Below are 25110 nucleotides of genomic sequence, written 5' to 3'. Positions count from 1 at the left end.
TGGCAGATTGAAAATAACTTGTGCGGAAGAATTTTGTATTTGTGGAGGAGAGTGAGGGTTGATTCAGGGAGACCAAGACGACGAGAATAACAGTGGTCCAGACGGTTAAAGATCAGAAAATTAACTAGGAGTGGGATAATAGTGGGAGGGATTAGTGGTATAGTGGGCGTGGCAAGCTGTGAAATTGGCAGATCTTAATGGTAGTGGGCTGGGTTAGTGATGAAGTGGGTTGGGCTAAGTGAGGGAGTAGGCGGGCCTCGTTGGGGAGTGTGCGGGTCTCATGATGGAATGGGCATCCCTAGTGGTAGAGTGGGCGGTGCTAGTTGGGGGGGGGGGGCTCTCTGTATGATTCTCTGGACGTTTTCGTGAGTCTGTAGCTTTGAGTTGATATGAGTCTCTTTGTGAGTGTGTTTGTCGAAGCGAGACTGTGTGCCTTGTGTGAGTCTATGCATCCCTGTAAGTCTCTAGCTCAGTGTGAGTACATTTCTCTGTTTGTCTTTTTGTGTCTATATGAGTCTTTATATCTAAATGTGAGTCTGCGGATATCTCAGTTTATGGGTCTGTCTGAAACCGAGTGTTAGTGGAATGCATTTGACTGGTAGCTCTGTGATATCCACTTTTGTGGGCCGCTATCGAACACAAATGCTTGCACTGCACCGTGAGATATCCAAACATTATGTTATTAGTCTCGTGACACTATTAGTACGGTCGATGATAGCATTGCGCACAATATCAAAACTATTCAATAACATTGAAATATTTAAATGGCAACGCCGCATGAGTAACCAGGAGAGTCCTCTTGTGAGTTACACCGAGTTTGTATTCTCCAGCACGTAGTCCATGCGAGAAGTTAGAATGCTTGACAAGCAAGAGAAGCAAGTGGAGTCAGACAAATGGACATTTCCTAAACCTCCTGCATCAAAAGCTCAACGCGCTGACACTGGGAGCGGAGGAGTGGAGTCGCTGGGAGTCTCTTCTCTGTTCCCGTGTTTCATCATCACCATCTAAACCACGGCTACCCCCACACACAAGTACAACACAGATCCCCCATATACAGTACACACACACACACGAGGAAACATACACAGATTCCCCATGTAGCCTCCACAAGCTGTATGGGAAAGTCCAGTTAGTTAGCACCTATTCAGGCTGACATGGCACACGAGGGTGTGGTGTGGCCAGTGCCACGCTCGGCCACCTTTGTCTCCCCAGTGCTGATGTTTACACACTGCGATGGATACTCAGTTAAGGCTGAGTATATAAATATAAATCTACACTTAATAGCAGAATCTGAACATTTATACTGGAGTAATGCAATGAGTGCAGTAGAGACAGGACAAAAGTTACAACAACCAATACAATACAACACGATAAGAGTGCACAGTAAAGTAAAGGTGAACAAATCACTTAAAATATACAAATGAAACTAAACTCTTTTTTTTATCTTACCAGGAAAGGCCCAGAGCTATTATCTAATTTTTCAGAAGCAAGCCACTAATAATAGCTCGAGGAAGTGGATTATCACGTGAAAATTTATAGCAGCAAATACATGTAAACGGATGTTTCTAAATATGGAGAGAAAAACTGGAGAACCCAGAGGAAAAAAAAAACAAGTGACCACGGAGAGAACATGCAGACTCCAACTATACAGCAGGTGTCAGGGTCGAAATCCAACCCCTGAACTCTTGCATACCAGGCGAGGAAGATGACATCACACCACCATGGCGTTACTTAAACAAATACCTAAAAGTATGCAAGTTCAAATTGCATCAGTTCCCAAGCTTGGGAAAGGCAGTAAAACAACAGCAATAAACATTCCCAGACCACATCCAGACAATGACAGTCTGCCAATAAATGTATACATTAAAATTGAATTATTGATACGTTGTTAAGCATTTCGAGGCTGAAGTGCTGTTATTTGGTATACAGATGTGTATAATCAAAGATAAGAAATATCAAGTGTATTTGTTTAGCCAGGTTTTTAACCTGGATAGTTTCAATTGCAAGTGTGATCCGAGGCACCAAAATCGAAAACTAATCAATTAGAGCAATGAAAGAGAATTCAGAGTAAAACAACTTTATAACAATCGTTAGTACATTTCTTATATCTGAAGTCGGCTTGGAAGATTATTTTTAGACCGATCATAGCGCAACTGAAAGTTAAAATGCATGAATATAAAAAAGATAGAGGGTGAATATTGAAGTCATACATAAATAGACGAGGATATCTGCATGAGTGTGATACACACCCCTATGTACGCACATTCATGACAAACATTCCTACTCAGTGAAACAATGGTGAGCTGCCAGACCATTTAAAAGCCACCGACACCCCTTCCACATGCCACCAACATCGCTTCCCTATACCACATATTCATAAATACACTTACACATTATTACACATTATTGGAATCACCACACTCATCAGCATCTTGGAGTCGCGTTCACCCTTGGCTCCATGTGGAGCTCACAGAGAAAGCTCCCAGCTCATTGTCGTCTCAGAGTCAGGGTCGACGATCGGAGCGGTGGAGGTAAAATGAGCCGGGCTGCTGTTTAAGTCGTGCGTGGACCAGCTCCATCTGCTGCAGGGCCAGCACGGCCTCTCAGCTTATATCTAAATATCCAGGCCTCCTCGGTGAGTCCATCTGCTCCTCAACTCCTGCTTCCCTTCCTCACTGAAGCGAGTGCCATCCACCCTGCAGCAAGAGAGAGGTTCACGCTGACGCGGGTTCACACAAAGACCCACGCAGCCCCCACAACAACCATGCTGGATGAAGGTCTCCCCATGCCATGAGAGCTGTTTCACCATACTTCACCACGCGGGTCAGTGCAGGCCTGTGATGGCAAGGACTGCAGATCTAGGATCGTAGTGAAGTACAACGGTGGATTGTGCTGCACACTGCAGTCTGTTGTCTGCAACTTAGCTCTGCTGCCTATAACTCCTGTGGTTATGTGCGGTGGTCACCCGTCTCAGCACTCCAGGCTAAAGCCTGCTTATCTTGCAGATTTAAGATCAGGCGCATTTCCAGTCGTTTGGTCATGTTCATTGGTCTGATAATGAATATTGTCATTATTTGGAGGAGCGGGGTCAACCAGGTGGGGTGTTGGCTGTTGTGCTGTTCGGTTCTGTGTTGTGTTGCATTGTGTTTCTAAGTTTGCCATTTTTTTCATTCTTACCTGATGATGGTTGCTTGTGTTGCAATCGGAACGTCTATTCTATTATTATTATTTGATTTGATTTTCTACGTGACTTTACCGAAAGAACCAAAGAGAATATTAAATGCACTGGAATACACTCCACTACTCACTCCACTTCTGGCAATGGCTCTCTTAGCACACAAACATGGTGTGAAGGTCAATTTCCAAAACGTTGCCTTTTCCATATTTTCTCCTGCTAAGGCCACAGTGTTACTGACGAATCTCAGTTGTTTTGTTTGTAGCAACAATCAGAGCGCGTATGAGACACAAGCTGCATAACTTACCCGAGCTTCCTCAATGCTTTGTTGGTGATCATGATGTCATGGAGAGCTGGGATCGATTTGTCCGTCAGTGAGCACTCTATCAGACTACAGGGAGAGAAAAGGCACTGAGTGGGGTGAAACTGGAAAATAAAAGTGTACACACTCACAAGAAATGGAGAGCAACTCAACACCTTTTAGTACAATAAGGGTGGAAATCTCGTAGAATCAGCTAAACAGAGGGAGTAATCATTTCGGACCCAGGAACGCAATCCTATTTGTCTATTAATTGTTTAATGTGGCTTTGTCCAACACGGCATTTTACAGGAACGTAACCCACCGCATTTGGCGAGGTCTGCAATATTTTGTATTAAAAATCGCGTTTGTCCATGCAAGGCCACTAGATACAGGCAGAGGAGCCAGAATATAAATCTGAATATTTATTTATATTAGAGAATCTGAAAAGCTAAAAAGCTCTTTTTCACAGATGTCCACGTAACCCATCACGAGGCAAAGGCTAGTTTAAACTGTATATTGGGTAAGGATCAAATAATGTTCAAATGTATCGGGTTGGCGAATAAGAGCCATTGGTGATTTATGGCTTTAATAAGAGTCAGGTTGTGGTGTTATTAATGTAAACGTATGGGTGGGCAATTAATGTCAAGATTGCAGCCGTTCATTATATAAAATTCTTAATTGTAATCTATGACATTAAATACAGATGATCATTGATTATATCCAGAGCGTGCCTATCTGGGTTCCAACATCCGATGAAACCGGTAAAACCGCTCCAAAGGCTGAACCAGTCCTGCGATCGGCACAAAGTGCGTGACAAAACAAGCAGCTATGCTTTATTTCAGTGTCAAATAATATATACAGTTCATTACACACTACATACAACAACTTAAACAATGAAAATACTCCACGTATATACATGTTTCATGACTAATAACTAGTCATAGAAACAGAAAATATAAAGTGCGATCTGGCGAAAATTGAGTGGAATTCGGCATTCACCAGAGCACCGGTCTGAAGGCTGCATCAGTCCAACTATTGACAAACACAAGTTGTTGTTGTCAAGCACAAGTTGTTTAACAAGAGCATAGTACACAAATCACCCCATGCAGAGTCTTTGATATTGGAGTGGTGAGTGCGGTTAGTAAATGTTGTGGCCGAAACGTCGTGATAATTTTATAATGTTTTATTTTTATTATTTTATTATTTCCATCCTACGTGACTTTACCGAAAGAACCAATAAGAGTAAATAGTCACTTTTTACAGCAGAATATTCATTTTGTCTTTGTATATTTACTTTTAGCGATTTTTAGATCGCAAACTATTTAATAACATTAAATATATATACAGAACACCTAAAAATATAATCGTATTTTTAGCTCTTTCGGTAAAGTCACGTTGAAGGGAAACAATAAATAATAAAATATATAAAACAATAAAAAATACATTATATATATTTTATTATTTTATTGTTTCCCTTCAACGTGACTTTACTGAAAGAGCTAAAAATATGAATTACTGCAGTCACGAAAGCTTTAAATCAAAATGTAATCGTATTTAAGAATATGCAAAAATAAGATATTTTAAATAATTATGCGATTATCTGGTTGTTTGAAAATCTGGCTGCTGGATAATCGATGATCTAATATATTAACATAATATAATTTAAAACAATATCATTGGTTAGAGTTGGTTATGTGACAATTGTAATTGTATTGTTATTTAATAGTGGTTAACAGTGCTGTAATAAGTGTGGCAAATAACTTAATTGATAAGTGCATAAAAATTATGTTAAAATCGACGTTAAAATACAACATTATTATGCTACTGAATATCTTTGTGTTTTGTGTCTGTATATGTGTATATATTTGTTTAGGCGTACTTATATAAGTGTGTGTGCATCAGGACATTACTCACACTAACGTCTCCAACCTCCCTTCTCTCTCCAACATCCCGTCTGCTAAAAGTCGGAGGCCGCTGTCTCCGATCTCGTTGCGACGCAGCCTAAACCCGGGTGGACGGGAGAAGAGACAGCGCTGACTCACTGAGCCCACGGGAACCGCAGAGTGAAACACGCGGTGAGTGAGGGACACTCACAATGGCGGTGCACGTGATCACAGCACACACCGTCATGAGCAAAGCTGCTCATTGTTTAATGCTTCTGTTAGACATTTTATATATAATAGGTGGAATTCACAAATATCAGTTTACTCACGATGATCCATTCAATTATACTGCACTGTACCTTTATAATATGAAGTGTTTGTGTTTATATAAACACAAAGTTACAAGAGAGGATCACACACAAGTGAAGTACATTTTCATCGAGAACACAGGGAGATGTTTTCAATTAATGTATCTGCTAACAATGTTGTGAATATTGCTTTAACCTATGTGTTAAACTAAACAAAGGTGTTAAGATTACAGTAAAACATTTTTAAAGTGGACTCGATTAAGCAGGACAGCAAGATTAAATTTTTTCACATTCAAATGTTTACTTGACAACGCGTTGCACCAATAATTAGCAGTTAGTGCACAGAGCACAAGTGAGAAACGAACAGCAGAGCTTACCTGAGAATCTTCAAACCTGTGTTGGCCTTGAGGATGACACTGAGAGAGGAACCCGACTTGTCCGTCAGTGAACAAAGATACAGACTGCAGGAAGAGAAGAGGTGGTTAGTCGGGGCAGAGGGGATGGGTGGAGGGTCTGGGCACAGAGTGGGGGATGGTGAGGGGTGGTGGTGGTTGATGGGACAGTGGTTGAGGGTCGTGTTTGTGGCTACTGTGCACAAATGAACCTCGTGTCAACTTTAATAGGAGCTTGCAAATAGCAACTGCTGTTTAGATTTTTGGGTTGAATGTGATGTGTGTGTGAATGTCTACTATGTGTGCATTTGTGTAAGTCCATCTCTATACGTGTTTGGTACATGTGTATCTTAGTGCATGCATATTTGTGTGCATGCACGTGGGAAGTAGTGGTGCAGTGGTTAGCACAGTGAGCCACAAACCTGGTTCGATTGCCGCTCACGGCGAACTTCATTGATGAATATCTAAAACGGCCATGGACCTCACCTAGGTCGACTCAGCCTTAAATTACTACCTGGTGTAGTAAGTAAACATCAGTTGGCTGAGTGTGGTGCTGGCCTCCCAACCCCTCATGTGCCGTTCTGGTCTTCATTAGGTGTTCCCGAACAGTACATGACCCAAAAGTCTGCTAAAAGTTATCTGTAGAATCTCTGTGTATGTATATATAGATCAAATAATCATGATTTATCTTCGATATTGCATCATTCTGTAAGCGGTCACATCTGAAAGCGTTTCATGTAACATCTCATCACAATGTAATTAAAGGAAACCCCCAGTGACAACTGTCTGGCACAAGGTAACTTAGCACCTGGCCTGCATATCGGCATTTCCACAACAACTCTTCCAGTAGCCTCTCATTCCTAATTTCCTCAGAACATCCTCCCATTTCCGCATCAAAAAATATATACAGTACATTATACACTACATACAACTTAAACAATGAAAATACTGCACTTATATACATTTTCATGACTAACAACTACAGTAATAGAAAGAGTAAATATACAGCTTGATCCGGCGAAAATTGCGTGCAGTTCGGCGTTCGCCAGAGCACCGGTCTGAAGGCTGCATCAGTCCGGCGATTGTCAAACACAAGTTGTTGTTGTCAACCACAAGTTGTTGTTGTCAAAAACATGTTGTTGTCAAACACATGTTGTTGTTGTTGTTGTTGTCAAACACAAGTTGTCAAACACAAGTTGTCAAACACAAGTCGATGTCTAACACAAGTTGTTGAACAAGAGCGTTGTACGCACATCACCCCATGCAGAGTCTTCGATATTGGAGTGCTGAGTGCGGTACAGTAAATAGTCACTATTTACAGCAAGATATTTATTTTGTCTTTGTATATTTAGTTAAGCAATTTTTATATCGTAAACTATTTGAAACAGTCAATATATATGCAGAACACCTAAAAACATAATCTTATTCAAGAATGTGCAAAAACAAGCTATTTTAAATAATGATGTGATCATCTGGTGTTTTTTGAAAATCCAGTACCCCTCCCCTCCGATGCTGCTGGATAATCGATGATCTACTGTATTAACACAATATAGTTGAAACAATATCATTGGTTATAGTAGGTAATGTGACAATGGTAATTGCATTGTTATTCTTTGGGTCTTTCGGTAAAGTCACGTAGATAGAAAAATAATCACATATTATTTTCTATCTACATGACTTTACCGAAAGACCTAAAGAGTATGAATTCCTGCAGTCACGAAAGCTTTAAGTCAATATGTAATTGTATTGTTATTTAAGTGGTTAACAGTGCTGTAATAAGTGTGGCTAATAACTTAATTGATGAGTGCATATAAATAAAGTTATAATCGACGTTTAAATACATTATTATGGTATAGTGAGTATATTTGTGTTTTGTGTCCATATATGTGTATATATTTGTTTAGGTGTACCTATATTAGTGTGTGTGCATCAGGAAATTACTCAACACTAACGTCTCCAAACTCCCTTCTCTCTCCAACATCCCGTCGGCTAAAAGTTGGAGTCCCCTGTCTCTGATCTCGTTCTCACTCAGCCTAAACCCGGGTGGACAGGGGAAGGGACAGCGCTGACTCACTGAGCCCACGGGAACCGCGGAGTCAAACACGCGGTGAGTGAGGGACACTCACAATGGCGGTGCACGTGACCAGAGCACACACGTTCATGAGCAAAGCTGCTCATTGTTCAATGCTTCTGTGTTAGACATTTTATATATCATAGGTGGCATTCACAAAAAGGAGTTTACTCACAATCATCCATTCATTTATACTGCACTGTACCTTTATAATCTGAAACGTGTTTGTGTTCATAAGGGTGTTGTTTTGCAAGACCTCATCTTACAAAAAAGACAAAGATCCCCCGTGTAGCCTTAACAGACTGTAGGGGCAAGTGCTGTTAGCGAGCACCTATGAAGGCCGGAACGGCACACGAGGGGGTGGGTGGTGTTGTATATGGCCCTTTTTCCACAATTAAAATCAATAATAATATTTGCCGATATTTTTTAAATAGTAACTGAAATAAATAAATAAACACCGCTACGACAAGGACCAGCAAACAGCAACGGGAGATCGTAAAAAGGTCGTTTAAATAAATAAATAATAACCTCCGGGGCAAAGAGAGGTTAGCGACTATCTGCAAAATCTCCAGATTGCCAAAGGACAATTCACAAACAAACCTGTTTGATGTAACACAGCCGCCCGGGGTCACCAAGAGGGGAGGGGGGCAATCACGCGCGTGACCGCGGTGAGACAGCGGACGGGGAGGGCATCTGTTTTTTCTCTCTCTCGCAAGAGACGCGGAGAGAGGAGAGGGAATTTCACATTTAAGCTCCGCAAAGGACAGCGAGACAGCGTTCGGAAGAAGACATCAAGCCAGCTCCGAGGCATGGCCTCGAGACATTAGCAATGGGTGCTGTGTCCCGCAGAGAAGAGGGGCGAGGGGACGTTCGGTGCTGAGTTCGGCATGGGCAGGCAGAGTATCGCTTAAAGTTATTATACATTCATCCTGATGTTTTGAGTAGTTTGCAGAATCGAGGATTGCGATAAGCTGTATCATACTAAGCTATCAGAGTTGTGTAAGAGGTGTGCAAATACAATTTTCAAGTTTTGAGAGTGAGCGACAATAGCACACTCGACAGTTCAACAAGACAACAGCTCAGCAAGCGCCAGAAGAGGGTGGCGAGCGGCAGGCTCCAAGGGGGCCCCGCGATCAACCGAGGATGCGAGGCTGGCAGAGTAGCGATGTGCCACCGAGTGTGAGTTCAGAGCTGAAAGAAATATCGCTAAAAGACTTTTATTCTACATTGAGTGCCAGCTGCCAGCAGCCAAGCGTGTGCTGACTTGGCTCATCCAGCAATGGAAAGAGCCTGACCAGCCGCCCATGAGCAAAAGAGTCAGCGAACCAGCAAAGAGCGCGTTCGAGCATCTCCACAGAGAGCACGTGCGGATCAGCTACTACATCAGTGGAAAGAGACCGTATCTGCCAGCACGAGCAGCCAAGCCGACGCCCCGAGCAAGAGAACAAAGCAGTTCGTATAACCCTCCCCCCACACTCTCACCCTCACGACGCATCACCCTGCGTCTGTTTCAGGAAGACACACAACACGCATATCGGGACAATCAAGAAGAGTGACATTCCAAGGTGCTGATCGTGAAGAACATTGCTGCCTATTGAGTTACGTGGATACGGTCATTTAGAAGTATCTCAGTCGTTCGTTTTCTTTTAATGGCATAATCTTGCCGATGAATCCATTGACGTATACTTTTGCCTTTGACAATAATAATTGTTTTGACTGCCTTTTCGCATGAATATCGTCGGATGAACTACTAAGGACTTTTTATTCGTATTTTCCATATGCTCGTGGTACCCAGAGGAAGCAATCAATTGTTCCGTTACCCAATTAACAACGTGATTATTGAGGGTTGAAGAGATGGATCAATGAAATGAACATTGCCTGTAGTACTATGCTGACAATTTCAAGTACAAAAATTTCCATATTAGAGTGTTAAGGTTTTTGTGTAGAATAGCGTGCCTGCATGTTTTAACGACTCTCCCTATCACCAATTAAGCTCGCGTTACGCAGTGGAATTAATAATATGTGCAGTTGTCAAAGTGAAACAACGCAATCGTTGATGTTTACTGTGTTGATGCTGTGTTGAAAATTCCGAGCTTGAGAGTTCGCATATCCTTATGTTAAAGTTTTGTTTAGAATAAAATTGATTAACGCAGAAGTGGTTGCGTGTGTCCTTCCTGATTTCGTGCGTAATAATCTTATTTATAAGAACTGTATTCTGCGTTGAGATCTCAATTTGGAGACCTGACATAAACACACTAATACACTCAGTAAATGTTAAAACGAGAATAATTGTATTATACCGATCGATAATACGAAGTTAAACAAGGAAGCTGAGCTGACTCTGGCATGCTCACAGCACCTGTATAACTTCATACGAAGAATTGTATTATTCCGATTGATAATCCGACCCTCGTCAGCGAGGCGGGGCCTAATCATAATAACGGATTGCAATAGCATAATCACACACACGAGCATTAATGAATATGATTATATCTCGAATTAGCATAATTTATGCGCATAATTGCATCACCTAACATAATTGCGGATAATTACGCAAATTCCAAATTTCATTTAATTTTTATTATTTTCATCAAAATTTTCACAACCAACATATACAACAGTGACCTACACCACCCCGACCGCCTTTGTATCCTTAGTGGCAATGTTTACACACTGCACCAGGTCCTCATTTGAGGCTGAGTCGACCTAGAGGGAGGCCCAGGTCCGGTTCAGATAATCGTCACCGGTGTTGGTCGTGAGCGGGAATCGAACCCGGGACGCCGGGTTCATAGCGTAGCGTAGCGCTAATCACGACACTACTACTCCTCGTCTACACACCTACATACACACACAGTAACGAAAGTAAATAACGCACATACATGCGTATATTCACTAATTTGTCCATGGCGCACTCATATCACTGGATGAATTGCGCCTCATGAATGTGAATCCTTATTATATGAAGATTCCTTGCATTCATTTTCATGTAAAAAAATACTGTCACATTAAAACTGCAGACTCAAACAGGGGTGTGTAAAGTGTGTACAGCAGAGGTCTCACTCCGAATCAGTCGAGCGGCAATATCTTTTCATCGGTTGCGTAACGCTGTGTGGAAGCTACCTGGTCTGTCGCTCCGCACTAAGCTTCAGGTCTTCTCGGCCACGGTCATTCCCTCCCTTCTCTACGCTTGCGAAACGTGGACCCCCCTAATGGAACATCTTCGCCGGTTAGAAACATTTAGGCTGGCCTGCCTAAGATCCATCCTGGGTTTAACCAGACTGGATTGTGTGAGGAGCTCACAAATCCTTGAAAGATCTGGGCAGGGTCCCATCGGTGAGCTCCTCCGGCAGGCAAGGCTGCGATGGCTGGGTCATGTAGCCCGCATGCCCAGCCAACGCATGCCGAAACAGCTTTTGTTTGGCCGGATTGAGGGGGCTAAGCGGGCGCGGCACGGGCTAGAGAAGAGATGGAGTGATGTGGTACAGGAGGACGTGGAGCTGAGTGGACTTGCCGATGACTGGTACCAGCGGTGTCAAGATCGGCCTCTGTGGAGGAGGCTCGTGAAGGATGCTACTGGGCAGTTGGAGGCAGTCGCCCTCCAACAACAACGGAGGGCGGAGGAGCGACGCTCACAACAGCGAGCGGAGCGCCGGGTGGCTAAAGCACAGCAGGTTGGCACAGTAGGGGGCACAGGTGGTGCATCAGCCAGTTATCTCAGTCAGTCGACCCGTGGCACCTGGGTCTGCCCCGTGACCACCTGCCAGCGGGCGTTCGACACTTCACGTGGCCTCAGGGTGCACATAGCCTGGCACAAGCGTCGTGGTGACGTCACCGCCACTTAGTGGCGAATGGCGGTTGTTGTTGTTGTTGTATATTCATATATGAGAGTGTGTATATTAGTGTACATGTGTAGTGGAGTAGGAAGGTGCATAGTGGAAACAGCGTGATTACATAACACAGACAGTACGGGTTATGTTGGGTCAGCCTGTAGCGAAGGCAAATACAGTGCAGGTTATATTAGGGCAATTAAGCTGGGTGAGCCAAGGACGGCTGTGATTGGCTGGAGCTGTTGCCAAGTCTAGAGTCGCGCCTAAAGGTCTGGAGGAGAAGCAGGTGCGAACGACGAGGAGCGTGGTTGGGACGCGGACTAATTAATTGGGGAGTAATGAGAGCGGGGATAAATTGGGGGGTCGGCAATTGGAGCGAGGTTGTTGAAGTTGGAGAGCTTGGAGTGAACAGCGGGGAATTGAAGTTGGAGTCAACAGCAGGGAATTGAAGTGTGGAGAGCTTGGAGACAGAGAGTGGAGAGACAGAGTTTGAGAGACAGAGTTGGAGATGGAGCATGGAAACAGCATAGCGATAGCAGAGCTGAAGAAGAGAAGCAGCCAGCAGTGGAGAGAGCGTAGCGATGGCGGAGCTGAAGAAGAGAAGCAGCCAGCAGTGGAGAGAGCATAGCGAAGCTGAACAGAGACGAAGCAGTTAGCAGTGGAGAGAGCATAGTGATGGTGATAGCGGTGAACAGAGACAAAGCAATTAGCAGTGGAGTGAGCATAGCGACGGTGATAGCGGAGAGCGGAGACAAAGAAGTTAGCGACGGAGTAAGCGAAGTAATCATGGGGAGTGGAGAGACAAAGGTGGCGAGCGAGTCGAGTGAAGCACGGTGAGCGAGCCGTGACGACATGGATACTGTAAAATATTGAGGACATGCTGAAAGTTGTAAATAAAGCGGTGTTCGAAGAAAGACAAAAGTTGTCCGAGTGAAATCGAACACTACATTTCGTGTCAGAGTGACTACGAACCATGCCGAGATGTCAAGGAAGGCGGCCAAGAAGAAGAACGTGCCGGTGGACTCATCCGACGACAGCAACGACGAGGACGTGCTTGCCCGTGTCCTGCCAAGTGGCCGATACTCCTCCGGAGGGCCTGGTTGAACGAGAGTCTAGAGAATGAGACAGCGGTTCGAGCGAGGCCGAGACCCCCGCACCGTCGAGTGATTGGAGAGTCCTCATGGCCCAGTGGGAGGCCAGGATGGCGACATTGACGGAGGCGTTTAACCGCTTTGTGACATCGGACCAGATGCAACCGACGGTGTCAAGTCGACCAGCAGATGTTGCCGCGGGGTCGGAGCGATTGGAGAAATCCGACGACGATGAAGCACCACCATCGGGAACAGCACGGCGACTTCATGTGCAGCGGTTCGAGGCCAAAGTTGGGGATTGGACGGCATTTACAAGACGGTTCCGAGCAGCTTATCAATCTCTGGAGTGGACTGAGGGTGCCGCTCTGCGGGCACTGCCGACGGCCCTCGATGATGATACCTTGGCGACATTTAATGGATTCCCTGCCACCGTCAGGTCAACACTGGATGGGGCATTCGCGGCAATGAGCAAGGTGTACGAGCCGCGGTCGGTCGCCAAACGTAGATTCCAGCAAAGGAAGCGGGAGGACACGGAATTCCCTCTTGCATTCCGCAGCGCGCTGTTGGCCCTCGCTCAAGTAGCATACCTGGCGATGGACCAGGAGGCCCTGGATTCCTTGCTGCAGGAGAAGCTTTTGCAGTTGGCCAAGGAGCTACGAGTCGTCCTTTCGCTTCCTGACAGCAACAACGACGATGACATGTCTCTACAGATCGCCAGGAACATCAAAGTCAACCTGGACCTCCGCGATGAGCCAGCGGTGGTGGGTGCGCAGCTGCTGTTGCTGAGCGCTGCCGCGTCCGAGAGCGCGGTGGCGGTGGGCGAGGCACCGCCGATTGCAGCGGCGGCCGGGGTGCCACCCGCGGGCATGCTGCGTCGCCCCGCGGTGTATGGATGTACTACGAGTGCGGACGGAGAGGACATGTTGCCCGCGACTGCTGGTGGCGCAGGGGCGGCCTTCCAAGGGCGCCGACCAGCTACAACCGAGGATTCTCCCAGGACCGAGGATTCCGGGTGAGTCGCGATACATTCAATACACGGCCGCTCTTTCCACATCACCAATCTGCGTCATCTCACCCATTCACATCTCATTCGTATGTTGCGCACGGTCAGGACGTGTGGGGCGCGTTGGTGCATCGTGTTTTGGGAGCTGCGCCGGGGTCGTCGGATGTGATGGCACTTATTCAAGGGGTGATGGTCAGAGTTATTGTTGACACGGGGGCTTCTGCGACCCTTATCTCGTTACAAACTTTTTGCTTATTGCCAACTTTGCCCCAGGCCCTAGAACCGGTTGATGGGCCGTGCATAGTAGCAAATGGTGGCAGTCTCGGTATTATGGGTTGTATGGTCGCGACGAATCAAATTGGCGAAGTGAGCGTTACGGGGAATATTTTGGTTTCCAAGGCCTTGGCGGTACCGTGTTTGTTGGGAACGGATTATTTGCAAAGGATGCCACTTAGAATTTCTATAGAGAAAGGGGTGTTTGGAATTGCCATCGGGAAAATGTCTAAAATTTTTGGGAACGTCTTTTAAGCTTGCGGTTGCGAATGCCGTGGTGCAGGCCGTGGTGAGCCGCACCGTTCGCGTTCCGCCTGGCACGCAGATGCTTGTGCCGCTGCGCTTTAAAAAACAGTTGCCTTTCGGCGAGCAACAGGAGGGTATATTGCTGACGCCCTCAAATGCTGTATCACGGATGCCCACTTTGGTAGGGGCTTTGACTATTGTACCGGCAAATTGCGACCCTTTAATACAAATTGTAAACGTGGGACACGAATCGGTCGTCATTCTGGAGGGTACAACGTTGGCGCATGCAACGGCAGCGCCGGGTCCGGAAGGGGAGGCGTGTTTGGCAACGGGACAGAGTGAGATGTTGCCGGGTGATGGAGATGATCCGGACTGGTTGCGAGATCTATATATGCAAAACCCTGAACTAACGCCTGTGCAGCGGTCGCGTCTCCATGGGTTTCCCTTTGAATTCAAAGATGTGTTCAGCGTGATTACATGATAACACAGACACTACGGGTTATGTTGGGTCAGCCTGTAGCGAAGGCAAATACAGTGCAGGTTATATTAGGGCAATTAAGCTGGGTGAACCAAGGACGGCTGTGATTGGCTGGAGCTGTTGCCAAGGCTAGAGTGGCACCTAAAGGTCTGGAGGAGAAACAGGTTCGAACGATGCGGAGCGTCGTTGGGACACGGACTAATTAATTGGGGAGTAATGAGAGCGGGGATAAATTGGGGGGTCGGCAATTGGAGCAAGGTTGTTGAAGTTGGAGAGCTTGGAGTGAACAGCGGGGAATTGAAGTGTGGAGAGCTTGGAGACAGAGAGTTGGAGAGACAGAGTTTGGGAGACAGAGTTGGAGACAGAGCTTGGAAACAGCGTAGCGATAGCGGAGCTGAAGAAGAGAAGCAGCCAGCAGTGGAGAGAGCGTAGCGATAGCGGAGCTGAAGAAGAGAAGCAGCCAGCAGTGGAGAGAGCGTAGCGATAGCGAAGCTGAACAGAGACGAAGCAGTTAGCAGTGGAGAGAGCATAGTGACGGTGATATAGGAGAGCAGAGATGAAGAAGTTAGCGGCTGAGTAAGCGAAGTAATCGTGGGGGAGTGGAGAGACAAAGGTGGCGAGCGAGTCGAGTGAAGCACAACGAGCGAGCCGTGGCGACATGGATACTGTAAAATATTGAGGACATGCTGAGAGTTGTAAATAAAACGGTGTTCAAAGAAAGACAAAAGTTGTCCGAGTGAAATCGAACACTACACATGTAAGGTCTAATAAATCTGAAAATCTAAATAGGCTCGAGGCTGGATGGTGCTTCTACCCAAGACTAACATGTATAACAACAGTTGTTGTAGCCTGCGGAGCTGCGTTATGGCAATGGAACAACATTCATCTCTATGCTCTACACCAACCCACACTGACAAGATTGGTGATGTCTGGTCAAATAACCCCCAAGACCTGCATGGTGTGGGAGTGCCTTATCCAGCAGTAGACTGACCAAAGGCTGTACTTGTACATGTGTAGGAGTGTATGAGTTTATATGTACACTATGTGTACGTTTGTGTGTGTACATGTCTGTGTGTATATACGAGTGTCTTTGATTGTGTATTTATATGCGTTTAGGGGAATGGTGGGAAAGTCGTTGGCACATTACATTACAAACGAAGTGACCTGGGTTCAATATCCGTAAACAGCATCAGTGGTGAGTGATGAAAAAAAATTCTGGTCCTGGAACTCCCGTAGGGTGACTCTGCCTTAAATGAGTACCTGGTGGTGTTAACATCAGCAATGGGGAGAGAAAGACAGCCAAGGACGGTGCTGGTCAGGGAAGTGCGATCAGCACTTGCCTCAAAAGTGTATGCAGGCTCCACGGGGAGATTGTCTTTGTGCTCTAAAGTGCAGTGTAATAGTGTGTGCTTGTTCCCTGTCACTGGCTTCACTTTCCCCACCAGTTTATATGGGCTACTTGGGGGATCATTGTCTCTTTAATGCTTTACAACTAAGATTAACACCCATTACCAATTAGCTGTCTCTGTAGTGGTGAGCACAATCACTGACCATGATCCACTGTGAACCAGGGGCTTGAATCGGACACGTGGATCAAACCGTTACCCTCACTCTCCACCGCAGTCGCAATCAGGGCTACATTTTCTCAGTATGGCCTAAGGTCACCTCACTCCCTGCATATAGTGTGAGGGCTATCATTATCGCTAATTAAATGTTGCTGAAGATGATGGAAAACTTTACAGCATCCATGAATATGCATAACTTTTTTTTCCTTTTGTACTTTAACGTACAGTGAGTGCAGCATTCACTGTGGACCCACCTACTCACTGTACATTTACTTACCCACTCACACTAATTCACTCATTCACCAACCCACTCACACACTAATTCACTCATTCACCAACCCACTTACACGCCACTCACATCCTCACTTAACTCCACATATTCACTCATCGATCCACCCACCAAGTCACCCACCAACTCAAGCAGGCACGCACTCACTCACCGAACCTCATCCCTCAGTGGATGAGTGGGAGTGGGTATGCGGCTGGAGAGTGAAGGTATGGGCAAGGGTGGGGGATGGGTTATGGAAAAAGTGAAGGCAGGTGCAGATTGGGGGTTAATGGGAGGTATCAAGGGAGGGGTGAGCGTGGCGTGCGGGGAGAGGAGTGAAGTGAGTGAGGACAATGATGGCAGTGGCAAGGGGAAGAATTTGTCAAAATTTGTGTTCATGCTTGGGCTACGCAAGACCGAGTGTTTACGTGAGAATGGAGTTACATTGTACTGTATGCACAGTTAATAAGTGAGGATTCTTATAGACAAAGATCTGCCGTATAGCCTTAACAGACTGCTGGGGAAAGTGCCGTTAGGGAGCACCTATGAAAGCCGGCATGGCATATGATGGAGTGGGTGGCCAGTATCACGCCCGGCTGCTTTTGTCTCCCGAGTAGCGATGTTTTACACACTGCACCTGGTGCTCAATTGAAACTGAGTTGATATCACGCACAATTATGCACACACAATTTGTGAAGTAGTGAATGCAAGGTGTGCCAGTCTTACACTAGATGTTTACATCTGTGCAGTCCACGCTGAAGCCTCTTCATTTCCTCGGTGCCGATGCCACAGCCGAACAGGTTGAGTGTCTCCACAGGTTCTTCTCGCTGCAGCAGGATCCAGGAGATGGCAGCGCAGTCTGGCAGGGACAGCCTTGTGAATGACAGGTCTATCTCAGTCATGGACCGAGTGACATCACTCAGGGACTTGCGGTCGTGCAGCTCGTGCACGCAGTGCAGGAGACTGTTGAGCCTGTGTTTGTCAACCATCCGATTCTTCATGCTGCGATTGAGCCACTCGATTATTTCCTTTTGATAATCTGCAGATGGAGGATCCAAGATACCCTCAAAGAACTTCCATGGAGTGCTTGATGCCAGTCCACAAAAAAACCTCTGAAACACATCAAACCTCCCATCTTTGCTGTCCTTAATAGCCTTGATGACGTCATTCACTGGCCATGTTGAATGTGACAGATGCAGAGCTATCGCTGCAAAGAATTCCTGCATTGTCAAGTGTGAAAATGAATAACAACTCCCTTGTTTAATGCCCTCACATGTGAACACTTTGTTGATGAATGTACTTCCTAGTTCAGAAGAACTAACAACAAACTCTTCTAGATCTTTTTGGCTGAACATCTGGATGTTTTGCTGAACCCCCTTCAGAGCCATATTGCCAAGAGACGATACAATTTCCTTGGCACAGCAGCTGCCACGTCCATGGTGTACTATGAGCCCAAACACGTATTGTGTGAAGAGGTCGGTCATTGATTTGAGGATAATCTCAGAATGTTCAGACTTTTGTAAATGTTCCTTCAGTGTAATGGCTGCTATATGGCAGAATGAAGGGTTCTGGGACAATGTATTCACTGTTTCATTTTCCTGCAGGAGCTTGAGTGCCCTTTCTGCTAGACTCCTATCTTGGTAAAATTTGTAAAAAAATGCTATTTTATCTTTGTTGGAAAACCCAGTGATTTCAACAGCTCGATCAACATTCACTTGACTCAGTTGTTCCATGGCAATGGGTCTGGTCGTTATCAAGACCGAGGCCTTGGGCAAGAGATTTCCATTCACTAGGGCAGCAATGATGGCTTCTACTGTTGCCGTCTTACGTGGATCGGTGCACGCATTGGCATAGTCAAGGCGCTTTCCAAACTCGTCCAACCCGTCCATAACAAAATGGGTTCTCTCTTGGTTTGCGAAAACCTCATCCGCTTTGTTTCCCAAACATGAGTGCAGCTTAGAAAACAGCTCTGCCAGTGACACCTCTCCAATATCATTTATCTCCCTGAACCTTATGAGCACGATGTGCTCAAAGCGTCGTGCAAATACTTTCTCACCTGACAGCAAGCTGTGCACAATGAATTTGCTCAACATGGTTTTACCGCTGCCTGGAGTCCCCACTACAATAACCAGTCGGGGGTGTGTTTTTTTTCCAATGTGATCAAAGAGCTTCTTGTAAGTAATCCCTTCTCTCTGTGCTCTCTTCATCAGCTCCTCGTGCTGCTTGCCTCTCGCTAGTAACTCGTGCTCCTTGGTTTCTTGATGGCGGTAGTAGGGAACCAGAATTGGCTTCACCATCCTCTCCAGCAAAAACACTGCAGGTTCTCCAGGTCGTGCGTCGTAGTTTCGTGTTAATGATGTCAGCTTCAGCAATAATTCTCTGAAATCATCACCAGGCTTATCTAAATGACACAAATAATTTAACGAGCAGATCAGTTTCACTTACAATAAAAAAACATATTCCTATAGCAGACAAATATGTTTAAAATAAACTATGTAAAAAAAGCGTAGCGAATTCATTCACCATGGATAATGCAGCAACATCATGTACATCATGAATTATTGTGTGGAAGTTTTCACGATGTGTATTCTCCAAATGCAATTTTTATAAACACTGTACCTTTTGTAAAAAAATATGTTTTATCATAACAAAAATGCTACCACCATGTGTCTTGTTTGTTTTGCCTGTGAAAAAGATAGTACCACATTTAGCATTACCGTGTACATCAGCATCATCACAACCTAATTCTATCAATCTGTGTGTAAAATGCACTGCTTGCCTTATCCTACAATTATCGATTTTTTTTTGTCTAGGATGTTGATTTTTTTTTTTATATTTCACTGGTATTGGGGCTGTGTTTCCTCTCCCATCTCAAGCTGGCCTACATCACGTAGCACGGGGGCTACACTGGTGGAGTGCAGTACACCAGCCACGGTCCTAGCAGCAGAGAAGATGAAGTGCTGTCACTTCCACAAGAACAGACACATGAATCACAACACTCGTAGCATCCCACGTGATACATCGTAGGTTCACTTGAACTTCAACTAATCTGGCTACTGCATCATCAGCAAACACTGTGGCAGCCACTACATTGTGGAGAGTGTCGATTTCCAATGACAAATTTGCTCAACAACTTCCATCAGCTTTCCAAGGAAACATTGAACCCAGTCTCTCACCACTTGGGCAATGGTGACCATGAGTAGCCTGATCCCTCTGTATCTGATCTTATTTTAATTTCTCGGGAATCATATATTCGGAGTCATTATCTCCCGTGGACTTTTTTACAAATGACGAGGTCTACAAATTTGACATTGAATCTGGAGTGAAGTATAACCAATCCAGTTTCAGTTTCATTTATTTTGTATAGCCCTGTGAGCCATTCGGCTCTTGAATCGGGTGCAACTGCAACAAACAAAACCAGGAACAAGAAACATCTTAAAGTGACTACGCGCAAACAGAAAAATCCAGGAAAAAACAGCAAAGTCTTCCGGAAAAAGCACCGTATATCAATGCTGTGTGCAAACATCCCAGTGGGATGCAAGCCAAACAATTACAACCATAAGACAATTTAGATTAAAGTTATCAGTCTAACTCTGTACTACAACAAATAAATATGGCTAAACCAAAACGTTTTAGAAATCACTAAAATAAAGCTATAAAAGCAATGTAACAGTGATCATAGGAACTAATTTAAATTTTACAATAAAAGATACACATAACATGTACTACCAAACTTTGCAGCCATAGCTTGCTGCATGAGTCACTCCATAACAGCAGGAGTATCAGTAGGAGTATCAACATTTTTCAAGAGTTAAGAGGAGAGAGTAGGTTCCGTTTCATGAGTCAATGGCATTAAAAGGCGGGGTGTCATTAGAAATAGCAGTCATTTCTAGATTTAAAGCTTTCGTGACTGCAAGGATCCATATTCTGGTTCTATTCGGTAAAGTCACGTTAGTAAAAAATAAAACAACAAAAATCACGACGTTTCGGCCACAACACAAGCGGCCTTCATCAGGTGAAGGGACCAGGCTGTCTCGAGGACAGCGCTGGAGTGAAACACAGCCACACTCAGACCGCGACCTTTAAGCTGTGTGCAAGGGAACAAGGTGCCTTGACAAAGGAATTAGCATAAAAATTAGCATTTGATTGGCCGACTTAGCATGATGAACGGTGTAGAGGTGGTTTACATGCGGGTGCACATTCCGGTTGGCGTGGGGGGGGAGGGGGAGTTTACCTATTGATGGTGTGAAAAAGGAATTTTTAAGAGCTGCGAAAGTTTGGGGTACCACTACTTGAAAAATATACTGTACCATTGAAAATTAGTTTAATGTTTGGTTCGATTTACAACATCTTTCCAATGGTTGCTTAATTTGAAACCATCTTCTCGGTTGAAATTGTGTCTGTGTTTGTAGATCTGAATTGCCTCGTAAACAAATTTCTGATAAAAACCCGTGGGTTTGCAAAGAACCTTGGTATCGGAGAAAATTATATCGTGATCACCCACAGTGTTGTAACAGTGATCAGCTACGGCAGAATAATTCGTTCTGCCGTGTTTCAAATCTGATTTGTGCTCGCGAATTCGGTCAGAGACATGTCGCTTTGTCTCCCCGATATAGCAAGCACCGCAGGTAAAACTCAATTTGTAAACCCCGGGGTACTGTAAGTCAGGAATGACATCCTTCACGGATGGGATCAGATCACGAATTTTGTGTACTGTATTGAACCGGACCTGGATCTTGTGTTTGTTTAGAATTTTGGAAATCTTTTTAGTAATGCCTGCTATATATGGTAGTGTGATGGTTTTCACCGGAGTATCAAGTGGTTGTTTCTGTATGGAGGGAGAAACAGCTTGGCGGATGGTACGGTCAGAGTATCCATTCCTTTTGAGGGCCAGGTGTACATGTTTTAATTCACGGGTCAGGTGGTGTTGGTCCGAAATGCAATGAGCTCTTAAAAATTCCCTTTTCACACCATCAATAGGTAAACTCCCCCTCCGCGCCAACCGGCATGTGCACCCGCATGTACACCACCTCTATGCCGTTCATCATGCTAAGTCGGCCAATCAAATGCAAATTTTTATGCTAATTCCTTTGTCAAGGCACCTTGTTTCCTCGCACACAGCTTAAAGGTCGCGGTCTGAGCGTGGCTGTGTTTCACTCCAGCGCTGTCCTCAAGACAGCCTGGTCCCTTCACCTGATGAAGGCCACTTGTGTTGTGGCCGAAACGTCGTGATTTTTGTTGTTTTATTTTTTACCTACGTGACTTTACTGAATAGAACCAAAGAGAATAGCAGTCATAGCTAGTCAATATAAAAAAAATTAGGAGTAAAAAATGTCCACAAAGGAGGAGACATTATACTGAGAAGAGCAGATAGCCAAGGACCGAGCCACGTGAAACACCATATAATTGGGACTTCTGAACAGAAGGCAGTCCTTGCTTGCAAAAATAGGGCTCACTTTTAGAGGGGAAGCAGAAGCAATGGGGAAGTGTGAGAGATGCCTGCGTAGCCATGCCGATTCAATAGGATGGAGTGGTGTGTGGTATCCAAAGCAGCCCAAAAGTCAAGAACTAGAAGCAGCTTCCATAATTTAAGAGAGGTGGTCATTCACCCAAAATAGGGAAACAGTTTCAACGAAATGGCCTTGATGGAATCCAGATTGTACCAAGTCATGGAGACCAAGGCAGCTGATGGGTTTGCTGCCATGGCCAAACATATTGGGCTTGACACTTGAAAGAGAGCTTCATAGCTCATTATATTCTTCCAGCTCAAATAAAATGCCTGTCTGAAGAGGTGAGAGAAAATCACCATGTTTAAGTCATTTGCAAGGAAAGGGAGGTGTAGGATAGGACAGAAATTCAGGAATGTTGGGGTACAGTGTGGATGCAATGTTTTGATACTGACACACATTTCCATTATCCATCCATCCTTTCCTCCAAATTTCTGATCCCTTGTACATACCCTGCTATGGAATGGAATATGAATGTCCTCCTCCTGAGAGGGATGTTGTTATGCAAGAGTGGTGCAGTTTGCGAATATCAAATGACAGTTCATATCAGTTCAAAGCAATTCCTTCGCTTAAACTTGCCAGAGACATGCGAATGGTTACGTGAAGTTTAGCATCACTCACGAGAAGCTGCTCCAGGGATGGCTTTACCCGCAGTTGTGCTCAGATCGACACCCATCACGTTGAGCTGCTGCTCATGCTGTGATATCCACTAACCCAAGAGAGGGATCTCGGATCTCAGTGGCACCAGCACATCTTTAAGGAATCTCATGCACACTTCTTCTCCATTGTTGAGCACCAGGTCAACCAGGTCCCGTGTTCGTGCCATGGGGTTATTCTCGCTTTTGAGGGACGCATATACACTGTCCAGGACTATCCCTGTTTGATAGGAATAGTCAAGCACTTCTGAAGACTTCGCCTGGAGGTATTTCTGCAGATTCACTTTGTTGGTTTTAATGCTCTCACATGCAGAAACTTTTGATGCCATCACGACAAATGCATCGAGTCACCTGAAGAAAATGAAAACAAACCATGTGTCACCTGTAAGCATAGTCGTGTAATTTTAGACAGGTACGGGAAAGAATAATAATTATAAAAATAAAATGTTGCTACTAAAATCTGAGAGGTCTCGGTTAGGTACAATTGTGACTTTAGGTATTTGATTGTGAATACATTGAGTTATTTAAATTGTAATGAAAGCTTAAAAATTGTCATTGGAATATATAGAAATACATACAATTGCATCGAAACACTTTAGGCATCTCAAAACACTCTTCAGTGCAAGCATTTGAACATTCACATGAACACAACACTACGATAAAGAAAAGTAAAATGTAAACCTAATTCAAAACACCACACAGGTTTAGCAGATTAAGCAGCTGCGTGACACCACGTGCTCACTGCCTCGACCATCGTGATGCCACGCAGACGGCAAATTGCGTTGTAATGTGCAATGATCGGGATAGCGTCACCTCTAGTTGAGTGACGATTAGAGGGTGGGAGCCAGGTTTGATCTTGGGTAGTCCCTATGTAGTGGGCACTCCCATGCTCTCAATGTATGGGTAGAGGGTGCTCTGAGGTTGTCTAGCAGTGGTATGACGTCACATACCGCGCTCCCAGCAGCGGCTGGCGGGGCCATTTGTGAGGGGGCCGGGGGAGCCGACGGAGGGAGCCGATGGAGCCAGGAGGCCGACGGGGCGGGGGAGCCGGGGGGGGGGGCGACGGAGCCAGGGGGAGGGGGGGGCGACAGCGCGGGCAGAGGGAGCCGACACTGACTTTCTCATACATCATACACTGACTCATTCACACCATGCACTGACTCACTCACACATCATGCACTGACTCACTCACACATCATGCACTGACTCGCTCACACATCATGCACTGACTCGCTCATCATGCGCTTACTCACTCACACATCATACACTCGAACAACCACTGACCCATTCACTCATCATACACAGGTTCACTCATCGTGTGCTGGCTCACTCGCACATCATACACTCACTCTGCCGCTGACTCGCTCACACATCATACACTGACTCACTCATCATGCGCTGGCTCACACATCATGTACTCACTCAACCTAATACTGACTCGATCATCATACGCTGACTCGCACATCATACGTTGACTCGCACATCATACACTCACTCACGCTGCTGCTGACTCACTCACACATCATACACTGGGAGTGTCGTGCTGCCAGCTATGGCTGCAGGTTTTGTCGTACATGTTATGTTTATCGTTTGTTAATTTTAAAATCACAGTTCCTATGATTACTGCTGTTACATTGTTTTTGTAGCTTTATTTTGGTCTGGTTGTGGTTCAATAGTTTTCTGCAATGTAGATTCATATTTTGTTTGTTGCGTTTGCACCCGACTTAAGAGCCGCATGGCTCACAGGGCTATACCTAATAAATTAAACTTGAATACGCTTCACAGAAATGAGTAAACATGACCTTTTGTGGAGGTAGTGTGTTTGTGTGGGGAAGCCAAAACTTAAAGTACACACATGAGGCAACGTCAATGTTACTGTAATGTTCATTATGTTAAATAAATCACTTATACAGGACAGCAGTGGTCCAGGTGTCTGTGCAACCACCTTCCTATGCCTTTGAATCTCCACTTGCACTGTCTCTTAGGAATTCTTCAAAATTAGCGGCACGTTACATCATCATCAGCAGCCATTGTCTCTCTACCGCTGGATGAACGCCTCCCTATAT

General features: G+C 45.1%; 1 protein-coding gene across 5 annotated transcripts in view; it reads right to left on the bottom strand.

Annotated features, from left to right (window-relative positions):
• Window positions 1-2061: 2061 nt before the first annotated feature.
• Window positions 2062-25110, bottom strand: part of LOC142907490 (ribonuclease inhibitor-like) — a 33796-nt gene continuing 10747 nt past the window's right edge. The window contains exons 1-6 of one of the 5 annotated variants that reach the window (XM_076057063.1): window positions 23010-23395; window positions 17608-19282; window positions 6045-6128; window positions 5391-5477; window positions 3483-3566; window positions 2062-2696 (exon numbers count right to left, since the gene is read on the bottom strand). In XM_076057063.1, the coding sequence (XP_075913178.1) occupies window positions 2615-2696; window positions 3483-3566; window positions 5391-5477; window positions 6045-6128; window positions 17608-19282; window positions 23010-23064 (2067 nt within the window). In that variant the 5' untranslated portion in view covers window positions 23065-23395 and the 3' untranslated portion in view covers window positions 2062-2614. Of the gene's footprint in view, window positions 2697-3482; window positions 3567-5390; window positions 5478-6044; window positions 6129-8005; window positions 8048-12929; window positions 13041-17607; window positions 19283-23009; window positions 23396-25110 lie in introns of those variants that run through there. The other 4 variants (XR_012931046.1, XM_076057065.1, XR_012931045.1 and 1 more) reach the window with 4 other exon arrangements.

This window comes from Petromyzon marinus, chromosome 79, assembly GCF_048934315.1.
Source record: "Petromyzon marinus isolate PM22_M1 ecotype Great Lakes invasive population chromosome 79, UKy_Petmar_22M1.pri1.0, whole genome shotgun sequence".
In the NCBI taxonomy this organism is placed as follows: Eukaryota; Metazoa; Chordata; class Hyperoartia; order Petromyzontiformes; family Petromyzontidae; genus Petromyzon; species Petromyzon marinus.
The sequence above is the reverse complement of the archived record's forward strand: the minus strand, read 5'-3'. Positions and strand labels throughout refer to the sequence as shown.